This window comes from Mesoplodon bidens (genome assembly GCF_964165515.1).
Source record: "Mesoplodon bidens genome assembly, chromosome: 2".
Classification (NCBI taxonomy): Eukaryota; Metazoa; Chordata; class Mammalia; order Artiodactyla; family Ziphiidae; genus Mesoplodon; species Mesoplodon bidens.
This window is the reverse complement of record NC_138177.1, coordinates 22,542,354-22,564,767: the sequence shown is the minus strand read 5'-3', so window position 1 is coordinate 22,564,767 and position 22,414 is coordinate 22,542,354. Positions and strand designations below refer to the sequence as shown.

The 22,414-nt window shown below is 38.4% G+C and overlaps 1 protein-coding gene across 10 annotated transcripts in view; it reads left to right on the top strand.

Annotated features, from left to right (window-relative positions):
• ENAH (ENAH actin regulator) overlaps positions 1-22,414 on the top strand; it is a 154,765-nt gene that overhangs the window by 111,820 nt on the left and 20,531 nt on the right. For 4 of the 10 annotated variants that reach the window (XM_081221275.1, XM_081221273.1, XM_081221274.1 and 1 more), the window contains 4 exons: positions 1,001-1,085; positions 16,719-17,023; positions 18,226-19,008; positions 21,196-21,500. In XM_081221275.1, the coding sequence (XP_081077401.1) occupies positions 1,001-1,085; positions 16,719-17,023; positions 18,226-19,008; positions 21,196-21,500 (1,478 nt within the window). The remainder of the gene's footprint in view (positions 1-1,000; positions 1,086-16,718; positions 17,024-18,225; positions 19,009-21,195; positions 21,501-22,414) is intronic. The other 6 variants (XM_081221279.1, XM_081221277.1, XM_081221278.1 and 3 more) reach the window with 2 other exon arrangements.

The window sequence follows — 22,414 nt, the reverse complement described above, 5'->3', positions numbered from 1 at the left end:
ACACTAGAATTCACAAATATGTGCAGCATATCATTACTCATATATTTCTCTCCAAGAGTGGAAGATAACTACTGTTTCTTTATTCTCTTGTTTACTGGATTAGATTTCAAGATTGTTCTATTGTAACCATAGGCATTGTATATTAGGTCCAGTCTTTTATTTATCTCATTTTATGACACATAATTTTTATATCCAGTGACATTAAAATGCCCCATTATTTAGTGGCCTTCTTTATGAGATGCTAAAAATGGGTCTGCAATTTTATATGATGTGGGAATGAATGGTCATTAGTTTCTCATGACAGAACCATGTTGGTTTGAATGCCAGGTTTTTTTTGTTTTGTTTTGTTTTTACCCCAAATGAAAAGTTATTATGATTACCTGTGTTACATTAAAAATTCAGAGAAGTAGGTTAATTATATATGGAAGTTTAGCAAATGTTTGTTTTCACCAGTGCTGGAAATGCCAGGCCATTAAATAAGAATGGCAACTTAAAGTGGGCAAATTTGATAAATGCATTAGCATGCATCAGTCTAGTAATAAGGTTCTCATGCTCTCTCTCTCCTGTTTTTCATTTCCAGTGTTCTATTTAGGTGAGTTTTTGAATTCTGATTTTTCATTTAAGTTCTCCCTCTCCACTTCATGAATAAGTACCCCAAAGAGAATGTCTCATTGTCTTAGAAACGTCAAGCTTAGGTGCCTATTAAGATGCTCATTGAACACTTGTTTTACTCAAGCTCTTCATATATAAATGTTTATTTTTCTTTTATCGTTGATGTTTTCCATTTGTTTCAAGTAAGCCTTCTGGAGATAATGACAGTATTATGTTGCAGTCTTTCATTTGCTGTGTGTTATATGAAGCTTATATTTTATTTTGCTAAACAAAAAGAAGATACATTTGTAAATATGTTATGGTTTTATGTTATTCTCGTGATTTTATCTCCTCTATCCAGTGCAATATAAAGATAATGTTCATCTATAATGTTTCCCTCCCTTTTTAGGGCCGACATTGCCTAGACAAAATTCACAACTCCCTGCCCAAGTTCAGAATGGCCCATCACAAGAAGAATTGGAAATTCAAAGAAGGTAAATTCACAAGTTATTTGCACCTTTTCTTTCTACTACAGAAGACCAATCTGTGAACATCTGATATTGAAAGTAGATGATGTCTCATCAGCCATTTGGAAGTCTGAGCTTCTATTGTTATATTAAGTTTTAGAATCACTGTTAATAATCAAGCAGGTTCTTAATTGGCTGGACAAAAGATGTTATAAAATTTCATATATGCTTTTTTGGTAAAAATCATACTCATGAATTTAAAATATTTTAAATACTCTTAACAGCATATAAAATGTCTTTATACTTCAAGCAGTCTTATTTTTATAGCAGTTATAAATTAATCTGTGATCATTATGCCTGTCATATGACTGGGAAGTTGAAATAGTGTTGGCTGTTTGTATAAGGCATTGAATATTGAACAGGAATAGTAATGGAATACAGAATCATTCTGTTTATGATTCACCTGTGATTGAATGAAATCAATAATGTCTTCATTATCTCAATGCAGTTTAGAAATACATTTGAAATTATAATACAGCCTCATTTAGGGGTAGTTTTTCTGAATTAACCCAGAGTCTCTAAATTAGAGGCTACATTACAACAAAATAGTTTTGTAAAATTCAGTCACATTCAGTAACTAAAATTGAGCTAGTCAAACCAGGTGCCCCATTTTAAACAAATTAAACCTTTTTAGAGATGTTGCTACTGCTTTTTGTTACTAGGAGGGCACCCCTGTTTTGTTCTGGGGAATTGATAACCATCTTATAGATGGGATTTTCCAATTGAGAGGCATTTGCTCCATGGCAAGCCAGCAATTTTTCTTGTCACTTTTGATTTGGACCTCATATTTGAAATGTTCTTCATATTCTTTATGTTGTCTTAATATATGTGTCACGTTTCCCTGACAGACCGTCAGAGGCATCTCTTGCTGTGGTTCTGTGTTGTTGCTTTATGTGTAACTCCTTAGCTCTTGAGGAACGCCCTCCAGGATCTCTTAAAGTGAACTTCGTTTTTGCCACAGTCTATATATTTCGTTAGATCACTCTGGAACTAGCCTCCAAATTGGGTGAAACTCTTTTTCTGCTCTTTAGAGTGATGCTGCAACAGATATAAATAGGATTAAGTTTCTGTAGAAATAAGGGAAGTTTAAGGAATATAATCATGTATTTGAGTTCCATATTGAAAGTTCTAAACATACTAGAATACTTCCAAGAGTTAGAAATTGTATGCTCTCTCTCACACACCAAACGGAAAAGTAATTAATAAAACATGATCGTAGTTTTATTGAGAGTAACACATTTGTAGAAAACTAGGAAGAACCAGGAGAAAATCCTGAACATAATAGATCATCTCCGGTAATACAGAGTAGGCAAGCAAGTAATCCCAGACACAGTTGCTGGAGTCCAGGACGGCACAGAATACAAACAGAAGTCTTCTGCTGGTACTGCTGCTTTGTCAAGGGTCACAGGTGGGTCATCTGCTTCACAGAGGGTTGCCAAGAACTTGCAGCAGGCAGTTTTAGTTGAAAACGAGTATTGAGTGAATGTTTAGTAATTGTTATGAGAACGCCATGCCCTCATGTATATCCTTTCTCATTTCAAAGCGTTCATCTGGACTTGAGGTTTTTCTCTTTGTATGTAAGTAGATACTTAAGGGTTTGAAAATTGAAGGTGTTTATATTACTTATTTGTTTAGTTGAAGGCTTTAACTCAGTCATTTTGAAGAGTGGAATCCGAATTTCTGAAAAATTGGTATGAATTTTAAATTATTTTCTGTCCATACTCATGCACAAACTCTTCTTTCTTCTTCTACTTGACACCAACCAATTTCCTTCTCTCTCATTATTAATTTCATCTCTATTCCTTTTCTTTACTCTTCACCCCATTTCCTTTTTTTATGTTTTTTTGTTGTTGTTTTATGGGGGTTTTTTGGCTGCATTAGGTCTTTGTTGCTGCGTGCGGGCTTTCTCTAGTTGTGTTGAATGGGGGCTCCTCTTCGTTGCGGTGTGCGGGCTTCTCATTGTGGTGGCTTCTCTTGTTGCGGAGCACGGGCTCTAGGCACGTGGGCTTCAGTAGTTGTGGCATGCGGGCTCAGCAGTTGTGGCTCGTGGGCTCTAGAGCGCAGGCTCAGTAGTTGTGGCACATGGGCTTAGTTGCTTCACAGCATGTGGGATCTTCCCAGACCAGGGCTCGAACCCATGTCCCCTGTGGCAGGGGGATTCTTAACCACTGTGCCACCAGGGAAGTCCCACCCCTTTTCCATTTTAATCTCATGAAATCTGCTTTGTGTTCACAAATCTACTGGATGTGCTGCTTCCATCATTGACTTATTCTAGTTTAAATGTCTTCTCTTGGTCTACATATTCCACTTCTCTCTCTTCCTTTTGATGCTTTAGAGTATCTTTTTTGCTAACTCTTCTCCTTTTCTGTACCTCTTCCTTTTCTTATATAAGGCTTTACACTTAGCTATCTCTTTTTTATTTCTGCACACAGGATAACCTTTGAAAAGTTGATGATTTGGTTGGATCTTATAGTTTTCTTTTAACTTCTGTGCTGATGGCTTCAAAATCTACAGCTCCTAATTATCCAATGGAGAGCCAGACCCATATTTCCAGATAAATGGAGTAGTGTCATGGGTCCTTTTGAGAATTTGATAGAAGCAGTGAACTACTGCCCTCTTCCATCCAGTCCTCCCACCCCACCCAACCTAACCCTTCAGATATGTGCATGTGATTTTGCACATGTGCACGCATGTGTGCCCTTACATGGTCCAGAGGATCACAGACCCCCTTAATTCCAACAGTGGATCCTCAATGAGAATTCCTATTTTAGAGCTCATCCATTTAGGTATCCTACTGATGCCTCAGTTTAAACCCTTATGATTTCATTTTTAATGTACATTCCTTCTCTCTAATATTTCTCCCAAAATTTCAGCTTAGAAAGTCTATAATTATCTTCATTCACAATATCTATTCAAGTACATTTTGTTATTTCTTTCTCTAAAAGCCTGTTGGATTTACTCTCCTGACATTCTCATTACTAATAGCTTTCTCCAGTTATTTATTCTCTTGTATACTGCTATAGTTTTCTGACTTCCTAGTTTTTCTGTCTTTAAGCTAGATCCTTTTCACTTATTCCTACTTTATTACTGCCAGATTATTTTTTCTTAAACTTTTTTGCACAAACAGTGCAGGAGGGTCTAAAAGCGGGGGAGGGTGATCTGCTGCACACTTGTGCCCTCCCCTCATATTAATCATGAGACTTAATCACTTTTAATCATTTCTACTTTTAGTACTTTTGATGAGTTCTCCTATAGTAATATATAATGTGTTTATATTTCTGTTTCTTGATTAGTCACATTACAGATAGTACCTGTTGACTCTACACTATGAAAAAATGAAGAATTCTTCACTTCCCCTGCCAATCATGAGTAGTTATTATTTTTAGTACTTCTAACCTTAGTGTCTCTTAACTCTTCACTCTGTAAGAGGAATGCAGTAATTCTGCACATCTCTCTATCCCTTTTCTTCCATTCTACCACCTAGTTTTGATAGACACATCATTTTTTAATTTAATTTTTTTATTTTTTATTTTCATGGTTTATATATTTGCAGTCTTTCTATTACTGTCATTAAATCTTTGTCTTTATGTTAGTAGGTGATCTTTTTTCCCCCTTCCTAGAATCCTTTTAAACCTTCTTACTAACCATGGTAGTCTGAGTTTTCACAAAGATGTGATATGTTTTTGGTTTTGGGGTCCCCCCCCATTTATTAAACTTAGTACTTAATGGACTGTTTCCATTTGAAGACTTATTCACAACTCCTGGATTTTTTTTTTTTATTTTATTTCTTTAGCCATTTCCTTCTCTGTTTCTTCTGTTCTCTTTTTGGGGAGCTCCTACTTGATGAAATGCTGGGCCTCCTGGGTTATTTCCTTATGATGCTTATCTTTTCTCATTTTCTGCCTCTGTTTCTGTGTTCTGTATTCTTTTTTTTTTTTTTTTTTTTTTTTGCGGTACGCGGGCCTCTCACTGCCACGCCTCTCCCGTTGCGGAGCACAGGCTCCGGACGCGCAGGCCCAGCGGCCATGGCTCATGGGCCCAGCTGCTCCACGGCACGCGGGATCCTCCCAGACCGGGTCACAAACCTCTGTCCCCTGCATCGGCAGGCGGACTCCCAACCACTGCACCACCAGGGAAGCCCCTGTGTTCTGTATTCTTGATGATATTTTTAACCATATGTTCTAGACCAGCGTTACCTAGTAGAAATATAAACTACATAATTAATTAAAATTTTTCTAGTAGCCATACTAGCAAAAGTAAAAAGAAACAGGTGAAATTAATTTTAGTAACATAAAATATGTTGTTAAATAAAATATTTAACCCATTATAACGGAAATATTATCATTTCAAAAAGAAATAAGTATAGAAATTAAGATATTTTACATTCTGTTTGTCATACTGAGTCTTCCAAGTTCAGTATGTATTTCTTACACTTACAGCACGTTTCTGTTCAGGCTGCCCACAGTATGAGTGCTCGAGAGCCACATATGGCTCATGGCCACCTAATTGGACAGCACAGTAGTTGATCTCCTAAAATTTAATTTTATTCTCCAAGAGCCTTTTGCAGGGCAGAGGCGGGGGGAGCGATTATTCCTTTTTCAAAACAGCCTGTTCTAAATTCATGATTGTATCTTAAGTCCCTCTTTTTTCTCATCCTTCGTTTGAATTATCTCCTTCCTATAGAGTAGTATTGTTTGCCTTATTGGTTTTACCCAAATATCTAGTAATCTTTGGTGGTCTCTTTATTTCTAAAAAAAGAATTAGGCTGAATGACGTCAGTACTTGGCTTGGCTTTCCTCTTCCATTATGAGGTTTGGGTGTCTATGGACAGCATTCTTCCCTGACCGAGGGCTGCCAAGGGGGTCTGTGCAAGTGGCCAAGCAGACAGACGGACAGGCTCTCCTTTGGGGTACAAGAGTGGGGAGCAGACAGGCCTCAGCCCCTCAAAGCTGAGCCACCTCTAGTTCTACCAGACACCCTAGCTCATCTGAGGCAGCTTGTCCACTTTGTTTAGAGGACAGTCTTCTGTGATAAATGCCATTCAAGTAGAGGTGCTGACTACTAGGCAGTTGGATGTACTAGTACATAGGAACTGGGAGAGAATTCTAGACATGTAACTCCTCCCTAACCCTTTTTGTCTTCCAGAAATTTGATGATACATTTGGTCTACTAAAGACCACTCAGCTCAATTGTCTACTTTGTAGTGGGTTTATTTATACACATTTCTGTTATTTTTCTGGAATTCCAGTAGAATCTTGGAGCGGGGGAAGACAGTTTGACTGCTCAAATGTACCAACTTGAGTAAGAAGAGTCCAGGAGCTCATGTCACTTCCCTGCTCGCAGTACGGGTGGCCAGCTCTCCTCGCATCCAGTTTAATTCTTTGGCCTGACACTTAAGAGCCCACCCCATGTATCTCTTTCCTCCCTTATGACTGTCTGTACACCATACTCGGTTTCTCCCTCTGTGCTTCTCTGTAGCATTTACCTCTGTGTCCTGCCCTTCTCGTCCTTTCTGTCTTGTCCTTTTCTGTAGACTGTTTTCCAGGTATATTAATGGTTTTCGTTTCTGAACTCCTGTAACTTAACCACACACTCTTTTATTGTTTACTTTACATATGAGTCCTATCTCCACAGTGAACATTGTAGGCTACTTGAGAGTAGGGACCTGAATAAAGTTTTGAGTAAAAAGCCAAGAAGTTCAGTGGTACTGAATTCATTTATAGGTAGGTGTTGGGGCATAACAGGCAGGCAACATGAGTTCATGAGGTTGTTGGGACCATTAAATAAGATAATACACACTCTTTTCATGCTGCCTGAGCTTTTCTGTCTGTGCTGTTTGGGAGACGGTGGGAGCCGTTCCTGAGGAGATGCTCTTTGAGCTGTGCCTTGAAGGGGAAGTGAACTAGGAGTTTCCAATCATAGAATGGAAAAGCATTCTAGGCGGTAAGAGTCTATGTGTAAGAGCCAAGGGAGTGCACACCACCTGTGTGACGTGAGTACTGCCCCTCTCCCCCCGCTCCAGGACTGATGGTGCTATTAAATTAGTACGTAAAGGGCCTTTATGCCATGCTAAGGCATTGCTTTTTAATATTCTTTCCCTGTTTGTCATATAATAAAAAGGCATCTTGCTTTGTCAAACTTTAGTATTTTCAAGTTATAAGAAAAGTATATGCCATTTTCTTTTGACCTACATGCCAAACAATCTGTTTTTGCTTATGGTTGAAAGATACTTGGGAAAAGGTACTACAAAACCCAAAAATATCTGCTAAATTTTATATAGACAGTGCTGGTCTTCACTTTATCTCAGCCAGCAGCTGTGCATGGCTGGATCTCGTTTTGTAGATTAAAAAACACAGTGACAGAGGGATGTACAGCACACTCTAGTGAGACGTTTGGTTCCCAACAGAAATTATATTTTCAAAATTTATTTTGGGTAGTTATTTATATAAAAATAAATTTTCTTGTGCTTGATTTTATTTTCAGAGGCATGATAAAATACTCTTGGGACAAGTTTTATTTCATAAGTTAAAAAAAGTAACTTTATCCTGTTACTTTGGCTATTTAACTGGATCTTTCTACGCCGTTAACTGGAAAATGTAGTAGAAGAGAATATTAATTTGCATCATAACATTCACCTGCAATTTTAGTAGTTACATTTTCAGTATCAAGTTCATATTATAATAAACATTACATTTCTGTTACTACTCTTAGGTAAGCTGTTAGTGGGTATCAGTAATTGATTTTTGAAGACTGGTAAATGGTTCGTATTTGGTGAGCTAATAATAATGGATGGGGTAGGAGGAAAATGACGTGAGTAGTATGCTCCTTGGGTGTATGTGTGCATGTGTATGTGTGGTGTGCATAACAAACTTGATAGGGTTTTTGCTCAGAACCATAAATTATAAATGGATTATTTTAATCAATAGCTAAAAATTCTTATTCTTCAAGTTATTTTTCTTGGCTTCTGACTGTTACAAAAAGGAAATGAATTGCTTAAAGAAAAGTTTAACAACATATTTAGAATCTGGTTTTGTTTGGGACTGTCCATTGCACTTTGAGGAACATCAGTTGCCCTTTAGGGACATCAGTTGTCCAATGTGAAGACAAGAAATGGCCGTCTACTTGCTGGTTTCTAAAATTTTGTTGATGAGTGGTGTTACAGATTGAATAGTGTCTCCCAAGAAAGATACTTGAAGAAGTCCTGGGACTTCCCTGGTGGTCCAGTGGTTAAGACTCCACACTCCCATTGCAGGGGGCATGGGTTTGATCCCTGGTCGGAGAACTAAGGTCCCGCATGCCGCATGGCACGGCCAAAGGAAAAAAAAGAGAAGAAAGATATATTCTAATCTCCACTACCTCAAAATGTAACCTTTTGGAAATAGAGTTGTTAGTTAAGATGAGGTCATACTGGAGTGAGACGGACCCCTTTATCCAACACGACTGATGTCCTTGTAAGAAGAGGAGGAAGTTACAGAAGCAAGATGGCCATGTGAAGACACAGAGACACAGAGAGAACACCATGTAAAGATGGAGGCAGAGATTATAGTGATGCTTCTACAAACCAAGGAATACCAAGAATTACCAGCCTTCTTGAGAAGGAAGACCAAGGCATGGAACAGATTCTTCCTTAGAGCCCTTAGAAGAAACCAACACTGCCAACACCTTGATTTCAGATTTGTCACCTCCCATACTGAGAGAATAAATTTCCATTGTTTTAAGCCACCTAGTGTATGGTTCTTTATTATGGCAACCACAAAAACTAATACAGGTGGTAACTAGCTTAGTAGACCAGCAAAAGCTAAACTAAGCCAGGACAGAGAAGAGAAGGGTTGAGTTGCTGTGGTGCCTCTCAGTGGCAAGCCGTTTCATCACGCTACACGTAGGAGGGTTAGGTAAGTCTTTATAAGGAGGGTTTAGCTACCCAGATTTTCCCCACAACACCCAAACAGGAGACTAGAGATTTATTATCTTCTAGAGATGCTCTAGACCAGTGCTGTTCAATGGAAATATAATGCAAACTACATGTCATTTTAAAGTCTTCTAGTGACCATTTTTGAAAATTTTAAAGAAACCAGTGAGATTAATTTTATTAGTATATTTAACCCTATACATCTAAAATATTATTTCAATAGATAATTGATACAAAATTTTAGGGATGTTTTACACTCTTTTTTTTCATACTAGGTATGAAAAATCTGGTATGTGTTCCAAAATCTGGTATGTGTTTTTATATTAAAAGCATATCCCAATTCAAACTAGGAGCATTTGAAGTGCTCAATTTGCAACATACAGCTAATACCTACCGTTTTGGACAGCATTGCAGTGTAGGCTAGGAGTTGGCAAACTAGCTCACGGGCCATGTCCAGCCCTTTAGGCTGTTTTTGCATAGCTGAGAGCTAAGGAGGGCTTGTACATTTTTGCAGAGTTGTTTTTTTAAAAAGAAAGAAAAAAGAATATGGACAGAGATACTCTCTGGCCCTTTTCAGCAGGTTTGCTGACTCCTGGTAAAGCCTGAGGTATAGGAGGCACAGCTGTGAAGGTGTGGGTGAGAGGCCATACTGAAGAGAGATGAGTGAAAGTCAGCCAACTTGGTCTCTTTCCTTTGCTCAGCTCCCAGTCATTGGCAGCCAGACCTGTAGAACTCAGGTAAGGAACTTGAAGAGTCCTCCTCCGGAAACTTGGCTCGGCCAAGAGAAAAGACAAAGATATTGACACCCAAGGTCCCTCCCAATTGAAGCTCATTTATTTAAGGGCTTCTGATCAGCTTCAGTACCACTTATAAACATGAATGGACAACCAAGGATCATCATACCTTTAAGGACAGCTTTTATAACATGAAGACAGATCAAAACAAACAGAAAAAATTGAAATTGGAGGAAACACGTCATAACAGGGAACAGAAGAAAACCTAAAAAATATTATAAATAAGCTTCAGAGAACTAAGAATATATTTTATTCATAAAGCAAATGTTTGTAGTTATTTAAAAAGAATCAAAGTGTAAGAAAATGTACTTAGAATTTTTTAAAAGCATTAATTTTAATGCTAGGAGGTTTGAGAAATAAGGTTGAGAAAATTGCCCTGAAAATAGCTGTAAAAGATAGAGATAGTATATGAGAAAAAAAATAAAAGAAGATCAGATTAGGAGGTCCAACATCTAAATATTAGGAATTTTAGGGGGACAAAACAAAAATGTGAGGAAGTGGAATCTGCAAATAAATAAGATAAGAAAATTTCCTGGAACTCAGTGACTTGATTGTGGTCAGAGGTGCCGACTTTTTCTGAAAAGGGCCAGAGGGTAAAGGTCTTAGACTTTGTGGGCCAGAGGTCTCTGTGACATTTGTTCAGCTCTTCCTCTGTAGCTTTGCCACAGACAATGCGGAAATGATGGGTGTGGCCAGATTTGGGGCATGGACTATAGTTTGCCAGGTTCCCTGGTCCAGATTGAAAAGATTCACCAAGTGTTCAGCCCAATAAGTAGGAAAACATAAAAAGATCTACCACCAAGGCATATCACTGGAATTTTAGAATATTAGAATAGAAGATTTTAAAATGGGGGGAGCTTCAAATTGCTGAGAAGTTACTTCCAATCTAAAATTTCCTCCTCTGCACAGTTTCCTAGGAAGCTACGGGAAGATGTATTCTATTAAAATGAGAGAGTAAACCAAGAATGATGATACCATGGGAGGAGCCAGGAAACAAGGAATCCAGTGTAGGAAAGAGATAAGGGAATTCCCAGCTTGACTAAGGCGAAAGCAAAACCTAGGGACCCAGCAGGTCTGAAAGTTATAGAAGGGGAATAATAATCCCAGCACCGAAGCGGGGTGTTGGAGCGTTGAAAGTGTGTAGCCCTACAGTTAACCTTCAGAGGCAGGATGGACCAAAAGTTCCTGGGGGGAAAGAAAAACAATAAGCAAACAAAAAATAGATCACCTGATATACTTGACCCTATTGAGAGGGTTTACAGTTCTGATGGAGAGTTAGGGGTCGGTACAGAGAAAAAGAATCGAATGTAAAAGGTAGCCATTTGTAACACCAGGGTTAAGAAAGGGATTGTTCTGGAAAGTAAATATTGTCAGCCATGAGTAAGTTAGATGGATGCTGATGTATCCAAAGTACTATCATGATTTTATTGGGAGAATGAAGAAGGAAAGATTTTAGGGTGTTAGAGGGTGTAGGAATTAAATCATTTGTGTAGTATGAAGTCAGTAGATAACTTCTGAATCTGAAAGACTAAGAAGTATTAGTTCTAAACAGATTAATGTATTTAGTTAGAAATGTGAGATAAGTATCAAAGTGTTGAAAGTAGTTGCTTCTGGGGAGAGAAATCAGAAGTGGTAAGGGTTGAGAAGAGGATTAGTATTTTGTTATAAATTTTGTAACACTCTTTGACCTTTTAAACTATACGTATTTTACAAGTTTAATTTTTAAATTTTAATGAGGATAAAATTGAGTTGATAAAGCAAATGTTTACTTTAAATGTTAAATCTTATTAGTCCAATACTTTTACTATAGTAACACGATGATAGTGTAGTTTAGTTTTCTATTCATATGTTGTGTAGCATTTGTTAATATCAGTTTTTGGTTCTTACTCATATCATTAATTTGGCTTCCTTGGCTGACTGATGAAAAAACATATTCTAAGAAACATGAGTCAGTCCTGTGTCGGTCTCAACATGGAACTTAATGTAGTTAATATCTATAAATAGTTTGCAAATCACCACTATTGCCTGAAAGTTATAAAAGGGGAATAATAACCCCAGCACAGAAGCATTGAGTTGGAACAATGAGAATGTACAGCCCTCCAATTAGCCTTCAGAGGCAGGATGGACCAAGAGTTGACCGCCTTCTCTTGTAAGTATTGTCTCTTGTCTCAGGAGCTTTGTAATATTAAAACTTAATTATCTTGTTTAGTTTTATCCATTTTTCGTTTGTTTACTGATAGAGAAGTGAAATGCCCACATTTTATTTATGCAGTTTTATTTTCTGACAGACGTCGGTAGCATTAGTGTTACTAAATGTTATCAGCCCAGAACATTTTTCCTAATCTGCCCTCCTACTTCATTATGTCAAATGTAAATCACTCTTCATTTACCTAACACTATTTTTTTGTTATACATAAGTCTGAATGAAATGTGTTTCAAATTTTTGTTATACAGGTTTTGCTTGCTTTAAGAAAAGTAAGTCTTTGAGTTAAGATAAACTAAATGTGTGTTCAAATATATAAAAAAGCTATTAATCTCATGGATGGCTGGTGCTTCGTGCGTCTCTTTGCATTTGGGGGATAGCTCTTTTGGGTGAGAAATTCAATAGGTATTTTGGTGGTGGGAAGAATTTTTCCTGATATTTTTTAAATGCTCTTGGTTGCTATGATATTAGTCATTTGCACTATATTGTTTTCTGAAAAAATGTATTTTCTCAGAAGGTTTCAAATTATTGTAAAATGCATATCCTAACTTAAAAGAAAAATTAGTCTTCCAGAATTTTTCCATAATTCAGAATTAGGGCCCTTGTACTTTGAAAAAAATCTTCAGATGAAAACAGTCATTTGTAGACAGAACTCTAGGAAGAATAGTCATGTGCATTTTCCAGTATGTGAGTTGGCAGTGGTGTTCTAAGAAAAGTAGAATTTATACATTTGGAAACTGTCCCCCTAAAAAGATATACAGATGTCTTGCTTTAGAAGTCAAAACATGAAAGTCAGAAGATTTATATATACCATCCAATTTAGGTGGAATTATTCATTCCGCTAAAGATTTGTAAGCCTGAGATTTTCTGTTTGACACACAACGTTGGGAAATATGTTTAGATGTGCTTCTTTTCAGTAAACAGGCTAAAAATTATATAGAGACTTTGAACAGTTTCCTTTCTTGCATCTTTCTTACTTTCAAATCAAGAAAATACACAGTCATCAGACTCTTCTACAGCTGTATGAACTGCCTACTTCAATCATCTATCAATGAACTTGGGAGATCTCTCTGGCACTGTGCTCTTTCCCTACATCAGTAGATACTCTTTTATTTATAGACTGAAAACCCAGAATATTATGACGTATGGAACAATCTAGGACAACTAGGACACCCTAGTTGTAAATGCTGTTATTTAATAATTCTTTCAGATTCACTTTACTCGTACCTGGCCTTCTACTTGTGCTTTAAGCTTACTTTTTGTGTTAAAAGCATTATATGGTGTAGAGAAGCAGCCATTAACTTGGGGGTAAAAAAACTAAGAACTTGGACAAGAAATGAGATGTAGTCTTAGAGTACTGTGTGGTTCAGCTGGGAACAGTGTTTACATTATCATATTAATAATGTAAACTCTGAATATTGATTTAACCAGAAATCAGTATTCTCCCATGACTATACTGGGAAAAGCCTGTGTGTGGTGAGGGAGTTATAAGAGATATCTTAAAAGCCAGTAGACATGTATAAAGTTAAAATAATCAGAAGAATTGACATATCTAAAGAAACAGCCAAAAGAATTGGTAGTAATTATCTCTGATATATTGGGAACTGGGGTGGGAGGGTTGGAACAATGAGCTGCTATTTTTTTCTTACAAACTTAAAAACTATGTGCTTGTATTATTTTGATAAAATAAAATGAAAGAGGTGGCACAGGAATGTAACAGGACCTAATAAATTGGATTTTTTAATCATAGATCTTGGTGCAGCTACATTAAAAGTTAAATACTTTCCCTTAGCTTCTGTTTTCAAATATATTCTAATTAGAATAATATGGGTATATCTTTTGTCTTCTGGACCCAAGAGATTGCTTAGAGTATTATTACATTTCACGTGCTCTTATTTTTTGATGCATGTTGTGTATTTCAAATGTAATATAAGCCCTAGCTGAGTTTATTCATTAGATGCAGGTTATTCAATAATAATAACTTCATCTAATTTATTATTAACAACATTCTTCTGAATATACCTAATTTCTTGCCCTCATCCCTACAGTGATATTATCCCTCAGAAACTTTGACCCCTAATTTATCAAGTGATATAATGAAGTCAGTACTGTACCATAAAAATCAGATTTTATTATTTAGTTGTCAGTATTTTAAGCAACTGTTGGGTTGGCCAAAAAGTTCATTTGGGTTTTTCGGTAACATCTTACAGAAAAACCCGAGGGAACTTTGTGGCCAGCCCATAATCAGCACTACCATAGGTGTCTTCTGTTTTCCTCTTGCACCGATGAAGTACAATGATCTGTCCAGAGAGAAGCTTTGTGTTGTTGTCCCAGGAGTGGGATTGGACTTCTCCTTTGTTTTATAGTCAGTTCAGGAACCATGAAGGGGAGGGATTTCTGGAAAGGTCTTACTGGCTTATTGGTAGTGTTGGGAGGAGCAAAGGGCAGCATGCGCATCCTGTCATGAAGCTCAGCCTCCACTCACAATCCAGCCAGTTTATTAGCCAGTCCAGGGAAAGTATCAGTTTGAAACCTCCAAATAAATATTACTATAGCTCCCATTTATTGAGTTCTTATGCTTCAGGTACTTAGTAAAGAGCTGTCGCGGTATTATCTCATTTAATCTTCCCCACAATGCTGTGAAATACTTTATGCGTAAGATGAGTGTAACTTTTTTTAAATCTTAGGGCGAGTTAATTTTTTTTAATTAATTAATTTATTTATTGGCTGTATTGGGTCTTCGTTGCTGTGCGCGGGCTTTCTCTAGTTGCATTGAGCGGGGGCTACTCTTCGTTGCGGTGCGCTGGCCTCTCATTGCAGTGGCTTCTCTTGTTGTAGAGCACAGGCTCTAGGCGTGCACGCCTCAGCAGTTGTGGCACGCAGGCTCTAAAGCACAGGCTCAGTAGTTGTGGCACACGGGCTTAGTTGCTCTGCGGCATGTGGGATCTTCCCGGATGTAGGTCACTACTTCACATGTCAAGCCCAAGATGAGTTTCCTATGAACTAAGGATTTTATTGTAAAAAATAAAAGTATGAAAAGAAAGTGTTAATAATTATATAATCTTGCTGTGGGACAGGACTGCCTAAGAAGGATATCAAAAGCAGATCACATAAAGGAATAATATTACTAGATTTTCTAGGTAAAATTAAAAGCCATATTACAAAACAAAACTTTAAAAATCAAAGACATAAAAAAAACGTGATAAAAGTTAGTGCATATGACTAACGTGTGACAAAGGGTTATTATCTTTAATATAGAAAAGAACTCTTTCTGGGCTTCCCTGGTGGCGCAGTGGTTGAGAGTCCGCCTGTCGATGCAGGGGACACGGGTTTGTGCTCCAGTCCGGGAAGATCCCACATGCTGCGGAGCGGCTGGGCCCGTGAGCCATGGCCGTTGGGCCTGCGCGTCCGGAGCCTGTGCTCCGCAATGGGAGAGGCCACAACAGTGAGAGGCCCACATATCGCAAAAAAAAAAAAAGAAAAGAAAAGAACTCTTTCAAATGAATATGGAATATTAACTATCTCCAGAGAAAACTGGTCAAAGAACATGTGCAGTTAATACTAACACAAAAATCAGTAAGCAGATTGCAAAGTACTTAACCTCAGAAGTAATCAAATAAATGAAAATTGTTATATGAGATCAGTCATATTAGCAAAGATTAAGAGCAATGATGGTGTTCAGTATTAGTGAGGGGAAAGGAAGGTGGGCGTTCTCATATACTGTTGGGCTTCTGTTCCTGAAGACAGTTTGGAACCATGTGTCCAAAATCTTGATATTTGTATCTTTTCATTTAGCAAATCTGTGCCTCTGGTGATGATCCTTAAGAAGCAGGTAGAAAACGGTTCAAAGATACATGAAGATAAATGTTTATTGTAGTATCAGTAATAGTATTAGGCAAACTTATATAGTACCATAGGAGACTGCTTAAACTATGGACACCTAAACAATGGAATACTACTCAGTCGTGAAAAGTAAAGGTGCAAAACTGTACTTAGTGCCTTAGAATACCTTTTATAATAAATTAAGTGGGAGAGAAGAAAACAGATTTCAGAGTGGTAGGGACATATTCTAATTTATTTGGTTTTTAAGGTTTATATGCATATTTTTACATGAGGAAAAGTCTGGAAGTATGAATGCCAAAATGTTAATTATACTGACCTCTGGATGTGAGACTTAATATGATTTAAAGTTTATTTCTTCTTAAGTCTGTTTTTTTTTCCCATTCACCAAACATTTATTGAGGTAGTGCTGTGACTAGCCATTGCATTTTCTAAAATGATAAAATATAATTTATACAGTAAAAATTTGATGTTTTAGGGAGGTAGTTACAATTTAGAGATATTTCCATTAAATGATTGAAATAATGTCTTGGTCATTAAAGTGGTATGTTCAGTTATTCATTTATTTGCAGCACTTTATTCATGAAAAGTACAGAATAAAATGAGACATTAGTGTAATGTGCTGAAGCAGCCCAAAATGATCCTAATAAGAGAAATTATTTTCATTCGTATGAAACATAAGCCATCTCTGTCTAACGTAGTCTTTCTTCACGTGGAAAGAGAGATGTTGATTGCATGGTCTACACTGCTTTGTATTTAAATCAGAAATAAGGTTCTCATAGGTTCACTGTGAAAAGAATGGGTTTTTAATGGTGAGTAGCCACAGTTGCATATTTTTAATTTCTTAATTTCAGGCAACTACAAGAACAGCAACGACAAAAGGAGCTGGAGCGGGAAAGGCTGGAGAGAGAAAGAATGGAAAGGGAGAGATTGGAGAGGGAGAGGTTAGAAAGGGAAAGGCTGGAGAGGGAGCGACTAGAACAGGAGCAGCTGGAGAGAGAGAGACAAGAAAGGGAACGTCAGGATCGTCTGGAGCGAGAGAGACAAGAGCGGGAGAGGCTGGAGAGACTGGACCGGGAAAGGCAAGAACGAGAGCGGCAAGAGCAGCTAGAAAGGGAGCAGCTGGAATGGGAGCGAGAGCGAAGAATGGCAAACGCCGGTAAGAAGTTTCCCGATTGTTCCGTGTTCCTGATGTCTGAGCTTGGATGGCAGTGGCATTTTGTGTATTCGTGTATTGGAATATTTCACATTTGAGGTGCTTGGGATTAAGCAATACGATTTGAAGTTAGAACAAATATGTGGCTATTGCTGCTTTAACATTTTCTTTTTTTATTTCTATTGCTTTTATTGCTTGGAGACTTAAAGAAAGCTCCAGGAAATTTTTATTCTGGCTTTCTAATTCTTGGAACTCCCTATAAATTGGCTATAAAGTGTAAGTGTGTTTTTATGGGAAATTTTTATATTAGATGTATTCCAAATACATTTCCCTTCTGAGAGTGCTTAAATTGTCTTGAATACCGTAGCATTCCAGAAATTTGTTTGATTGTATTCTAAAGTTTTTGAAGGAGGCATTAAAAACAGTAGGCTAGAAGTATCCTCTCTAGAGCTGACTAGTAATTTAAATATATGCAAGTATTGTGAAAAATTAGTAAAAGTTACTAAATCTGATGGAATTTTATTGAAAGACATAAGGGTTAAGATATGACTGAAAATTTGAGGTATTTTGACATTTCATTAAAATTAACATTTATTATAGGATTTAAGAATTATTATTTTATTCCATATGGCCTATATCTAAAGTTTCAACGTGGGTTGATTAAATACTGTTTGATTGGTTTGTTGTTTGAGTTCATTCATTTGCTTTTGATTGCCTAATTGTTTTCTGGAGTTATAGCCAACAAAACAAAACTTTTCCACAAATAAGCATTGAATTTGGGGGTTTCTAAGCCCTTTATGATAAACTTTTTGCTAGTTTCTCTCTTTATTATTTAAAACAAAACAAGTAAGCTTACTCTTCTTTGTGGTCTTATTCATGTAATGTTAATGTCCTTTTAGTGGACGAAATAATGAAAATTAAGACTACGATATTTTTCTTGTAAAGAATAAGCTAATCAGTTTAATTTATCAGTCAACTTGTTAGAGTAAAAGAAAACTTGTCCTCTTTCGGATCTCAAAATGTATTTATAAGTTAAGACATGTTGGGGTGAAATTAGTTATTTGCCCATGTGCTTATTCTCTGGTACTAACTGTAGTCTACATTTGTACATTTTGTCTGAATGCTGGTTTTGTGGCTTTACTAGCTCCCTTTTTCTCTCTCCTTTTTTATCCTGTCTTTCGCTGCTGCTTTCCACCTCTGTCCAGCTCCATCCTCCGACAGCTCCCTGTATCATGCTCCACTTCCTGAGTATGCCAGTTGCCAGCCTCCTTCAGCACCTCCTCCATCATATGCTAAAGTCATCTCAGCTCCAGTGTCAGAGGCCACTCCTGATTACGCTGTAGTGACCGCTTTGCCACCCACTTCCACACCCCCTACACCACCACTTCGACACCCCGCGACACGTTTTGCAACATCTCTAGGTTCAGCCTTCCACCCTGTTCTTCCCCATTATGCTACAGTTCCTCGTCCTCTGAACAAAAACTCTCGACCTTCTTCTCCTGTGAACACACCCTCTCCTCAACCTCCAGCTGCGAAGCCCTGTGCCTGGTCTACTTCCAGTTTCTCGCCCCTCCCTCCGTCTCCTCCAGTAATGATTAGCAGCCCCCCAGGCAGAGCTACTGGTCCAAGGCCTGTCCTCCCCGGTTGTGTTTCTTCTCCTGTGCCCCAGAGGCCTCCATCACCGGCGGCCCCCAGCGGGCTGCTCGACTCTGTCCCGTGTCCAGTGTCTCCACCGCCTACCTCAGGGCCAGCAGCGCTGCCACCGCCTTCCCTCGCACCACTCTCACACTGTGGATCTCAAGCCTCTCCTCCTCCAAGCACCCCTGTTGCCTCAACTCCCTCATCCAAGCCTAGTGTTCTCCCTTCTCCCTCTGCAGCTGCCCCTGCCTCTGTGGAGACTCCTCTAACCTCTGTGCTGGGAGACTCCTCTGCTTCTGAGCCAGGCTTGCAGGCAGCCTCTCAGCCGGCCGAGACTCCAGCCCAGCAGGGTAAGGCTTCCGTTATTGCGACTAACAGCTAATCACTTGGAAATGTTACACATCCACAGCTTTAATTGCCTAGAAGAATGGGGAGGATGGTTTTTGAAAAAAGGCGAAGGTGGGTTCTTTTCTGTTGGATTAATTGCATTTGGAGGATCAGTATGAGGGATTTCCATATTGAACTAGATGTGGATATCTTCTGCAGTGTCATAGTCAGAAGTGTTATTCAGTATTTAAGGGCCTCTGTATGTTTCTTTTCATTTTCACTAGGAAAACATGACTTGATACATTAGTCCACACAATAAATATATTGATATAATCAAACTTGTCTTCCTTTAATTTCTGGGAAACAGAGAGATTATATTTAGTGCCCAACTGTAGTCGTTAGATGTGTCATCCAGGAGTCTCCTCTGGGACAGTTCTGATCTTGGACCCTATTTCGTTTTGGCCTCTCCTGTACGTATTGGGCTTCTCATATCAGACTTCCAGGGATGGGTGCCACCCTAAGCCCTGGGGAGCAGCCCAACTTTGCACAGAGGGTGGAGAGGATAGCAGGCTTGATATGTGCCCCAAAGGGTTCCATGGTCCAAAATTCCAAGAAGTAGCAGGCTGAAGGGATAGTTGGGAGAGGATAGTATCCTCTACAGTTACCCCCCCAGTCCCCATGACGGGGGGGGGTGTGATCTAAGTATGGATTATTTGTAAGCAGAGAAGGACCTGGTTCTATAAGTAAATAAGAATATGCTTAACCTGCTCCCTTTTAAAATAGGATTTAGGGAGGATTACAGGAAGGAATATGACAACAAATTTGTATTTACAAAGGAACGGTGTTATGGTCTGGATTTAAAACATTTATTTAAAAACAAATCTTAGTTCTTAAGGGCTTGTTATTGCTGTGTGTATATTTTTCATGTTGACTTACTGAATTTGCTTAAAGGTTGAGTCACAACGCTAGTAGGTGCAGTTCAGTATCATTGTGAAAGTGATTCTGGAACAAGAGAGACACAGTTAGCCTGACAGAGTCCAAAGGCCCACTTCCTGTATCCTCAGAGCTCTGATGACCCCTCATGCAGCTCATCACTATATTCTTCCAGCAATTTATGACTCCAGCTTGTGTAACTGTTCAAAGTTAGCAGTTTCAAAAAACTTACCACCCAGTTTGCAAAGACCATTTTTTTTTTTTTTTTTTTTTTTTTTTTTTTTTTTGTGGTATGCGGGCCTCTCACTGTTGTGGCCTCTCCTGTTGCGGAGCACAGGCTCCAGACGCACAGGCTCAGCGGCCATGGCTCACGGGCCCAGCCACTCCACAGCATGTGGGATCTTCCCGGACCAGGGCACGAACCCGTGTCCCCTGCATCGGCAGGCGGACTCCCAACCACTGCGCCACCAGGGAAGCCCTGCAAAGACCATTTTATTTGTCCTAAAATACCCCTTTAAGCCTTAAGGAAGGGGGAGGACCTACAGGGCCAGTCTCCTGGTTCCTGTTCTTGTCCACTCCTTTGTGATTTTACAAGATCTGGACATTTCTCTCTTAAACCTCTGTCTTCTGTACTTCCAATTCTATGTCTCCTAATTATTTCTGATAGTTGTTTTGAGGTTTTACTTTGTTCTAGTAGATTCCTTTACTTCAGTGATTCTCCATTCTCTTTATACATTGCTTTTAAATGTGGAATGTTTTTGAGATATTGAAGCCTGGGACCCACCCTTCTTTCATGTTCTCAGTTCAGCCACTTTGGAAAGCAAGTAACTATATGCTTTCGCTGTTGTAGACTTTATTGTCTCAGCCCTTACGGTTTACCCAGATGGTTTTGGTCCGTCGTTTTGAACAGCACTAACTGCCATCCTGTACGTTCATTTGTCTTTTCAGCGATGCGGCCTCTGTCCCACATTTTATAAGCATTTATTTTGTTTATTTACCAAATGCCCGTGAGCAAAGGAAAAAAAAAATAATTTAGACTATCTGTTGCAAAGTTCTATTAATGAAGCTCTAACAGTAAAGGGAGTAGTTATACACTTTGGCCGTAATTGTTAGTATTTTTTTAATACTGATTTGGACTTTCAATGTTATGATAAATTGAACTCATTAATTTGTACTAAATGTTCAAGTTCATTGAGCATGTCATTCTACATGCTTTTCCTCCTGAGATAGTGTCACTTAGCTCTGTTGTTGACGGTCTTAACATTTCTTTCTCTCAGGCATTGTCTTGGGACCACCTGCACCTCCACCCCCTCCTCCACTCCCGCCAGGTCCTGCCCAGGCATCAGCCGGACTTCCTCCTCCCCCAGGACCCCCTCCACCCCCTCCACTTCCGTCCTCAGGGCCCCCGCCTCCGCCTCCTCCGCCGCCTCTTCCTAATCAAGTACCCCCTCCTCCCCCCCCACCTCCTGCTCCTCCCCTCCCTGCATCTGGATTCTTTTCGGGATCCATGTCTGAAGACAATCGCCCTTTAACTGGACTTGCAGCTGCAATTGCTGGAGCAAAACTTCGAAAAGTGTCACGGGTAAATGCATCTCCTCATTAATTGTATTTTTTATGTTATGTCTTATTCTGTCTCAGTATCTAAAACATCGAATTTATTGTATTCTGATTTTACGAACCCTATGTTATTAACTTCATTGACTAAAAAACATGGGAAATAACTTAAACTTAATTAAAGTTGCAAGAATCAGAGTTTCTGTAACATTCACCACTTAACATTTTACCACATTTGCTTTATTATTCTTTGTGTATGTTTCCTTCTGCATAAACAGACACACACACTCTCTTTTTGTCTGAATTGAGAATAAATCAGAGACACCTTGCCCCATTTCCCTAAATACTTACCTCTGTATTTTGTAAGGACAAGGACATTCACCTACATGACCACAGCATGATTATCAAAATCAGGAAATTCAATTGATACAATACTATAATCTACAAATCTATGCAAGTTTCATCTATTGTCCAATAATGTCTTTTATGGCACTTCTTTTTCTACTCCAAGATCACCTGTTATATTTTGTTGTAATGTCTCTTTACTTTTAATCTGTAACATTTCCTCAATCTCCTCTTTCATGATATTGACAATTTTGAGGACAACAATATAATTATTTTGTAGATCGTCCTTCAGTTTGGTTTATCTGATATTTTCCTAAGATTTGATTCGAGTTATGCATTTTTGGGGTCAGGTTTTACATTTTTTACTACCAACGTAATATATCCTTTTCAATGTATTACACAAGGGGACATGTGATAGCATTTTATCCCATTATTGGTGATGTTAGCTTTGATAAAACTTCACTGATACATAAAATTACTCCATTGTTCCTTAAAGTTTAAAAAATCATATCTAGGTGTTTTTATTGAAATGAATGCTGATATATCCTTCTGTTTTGAATGTAATATATTAATAAACATAGGATTGTCCCACATAGG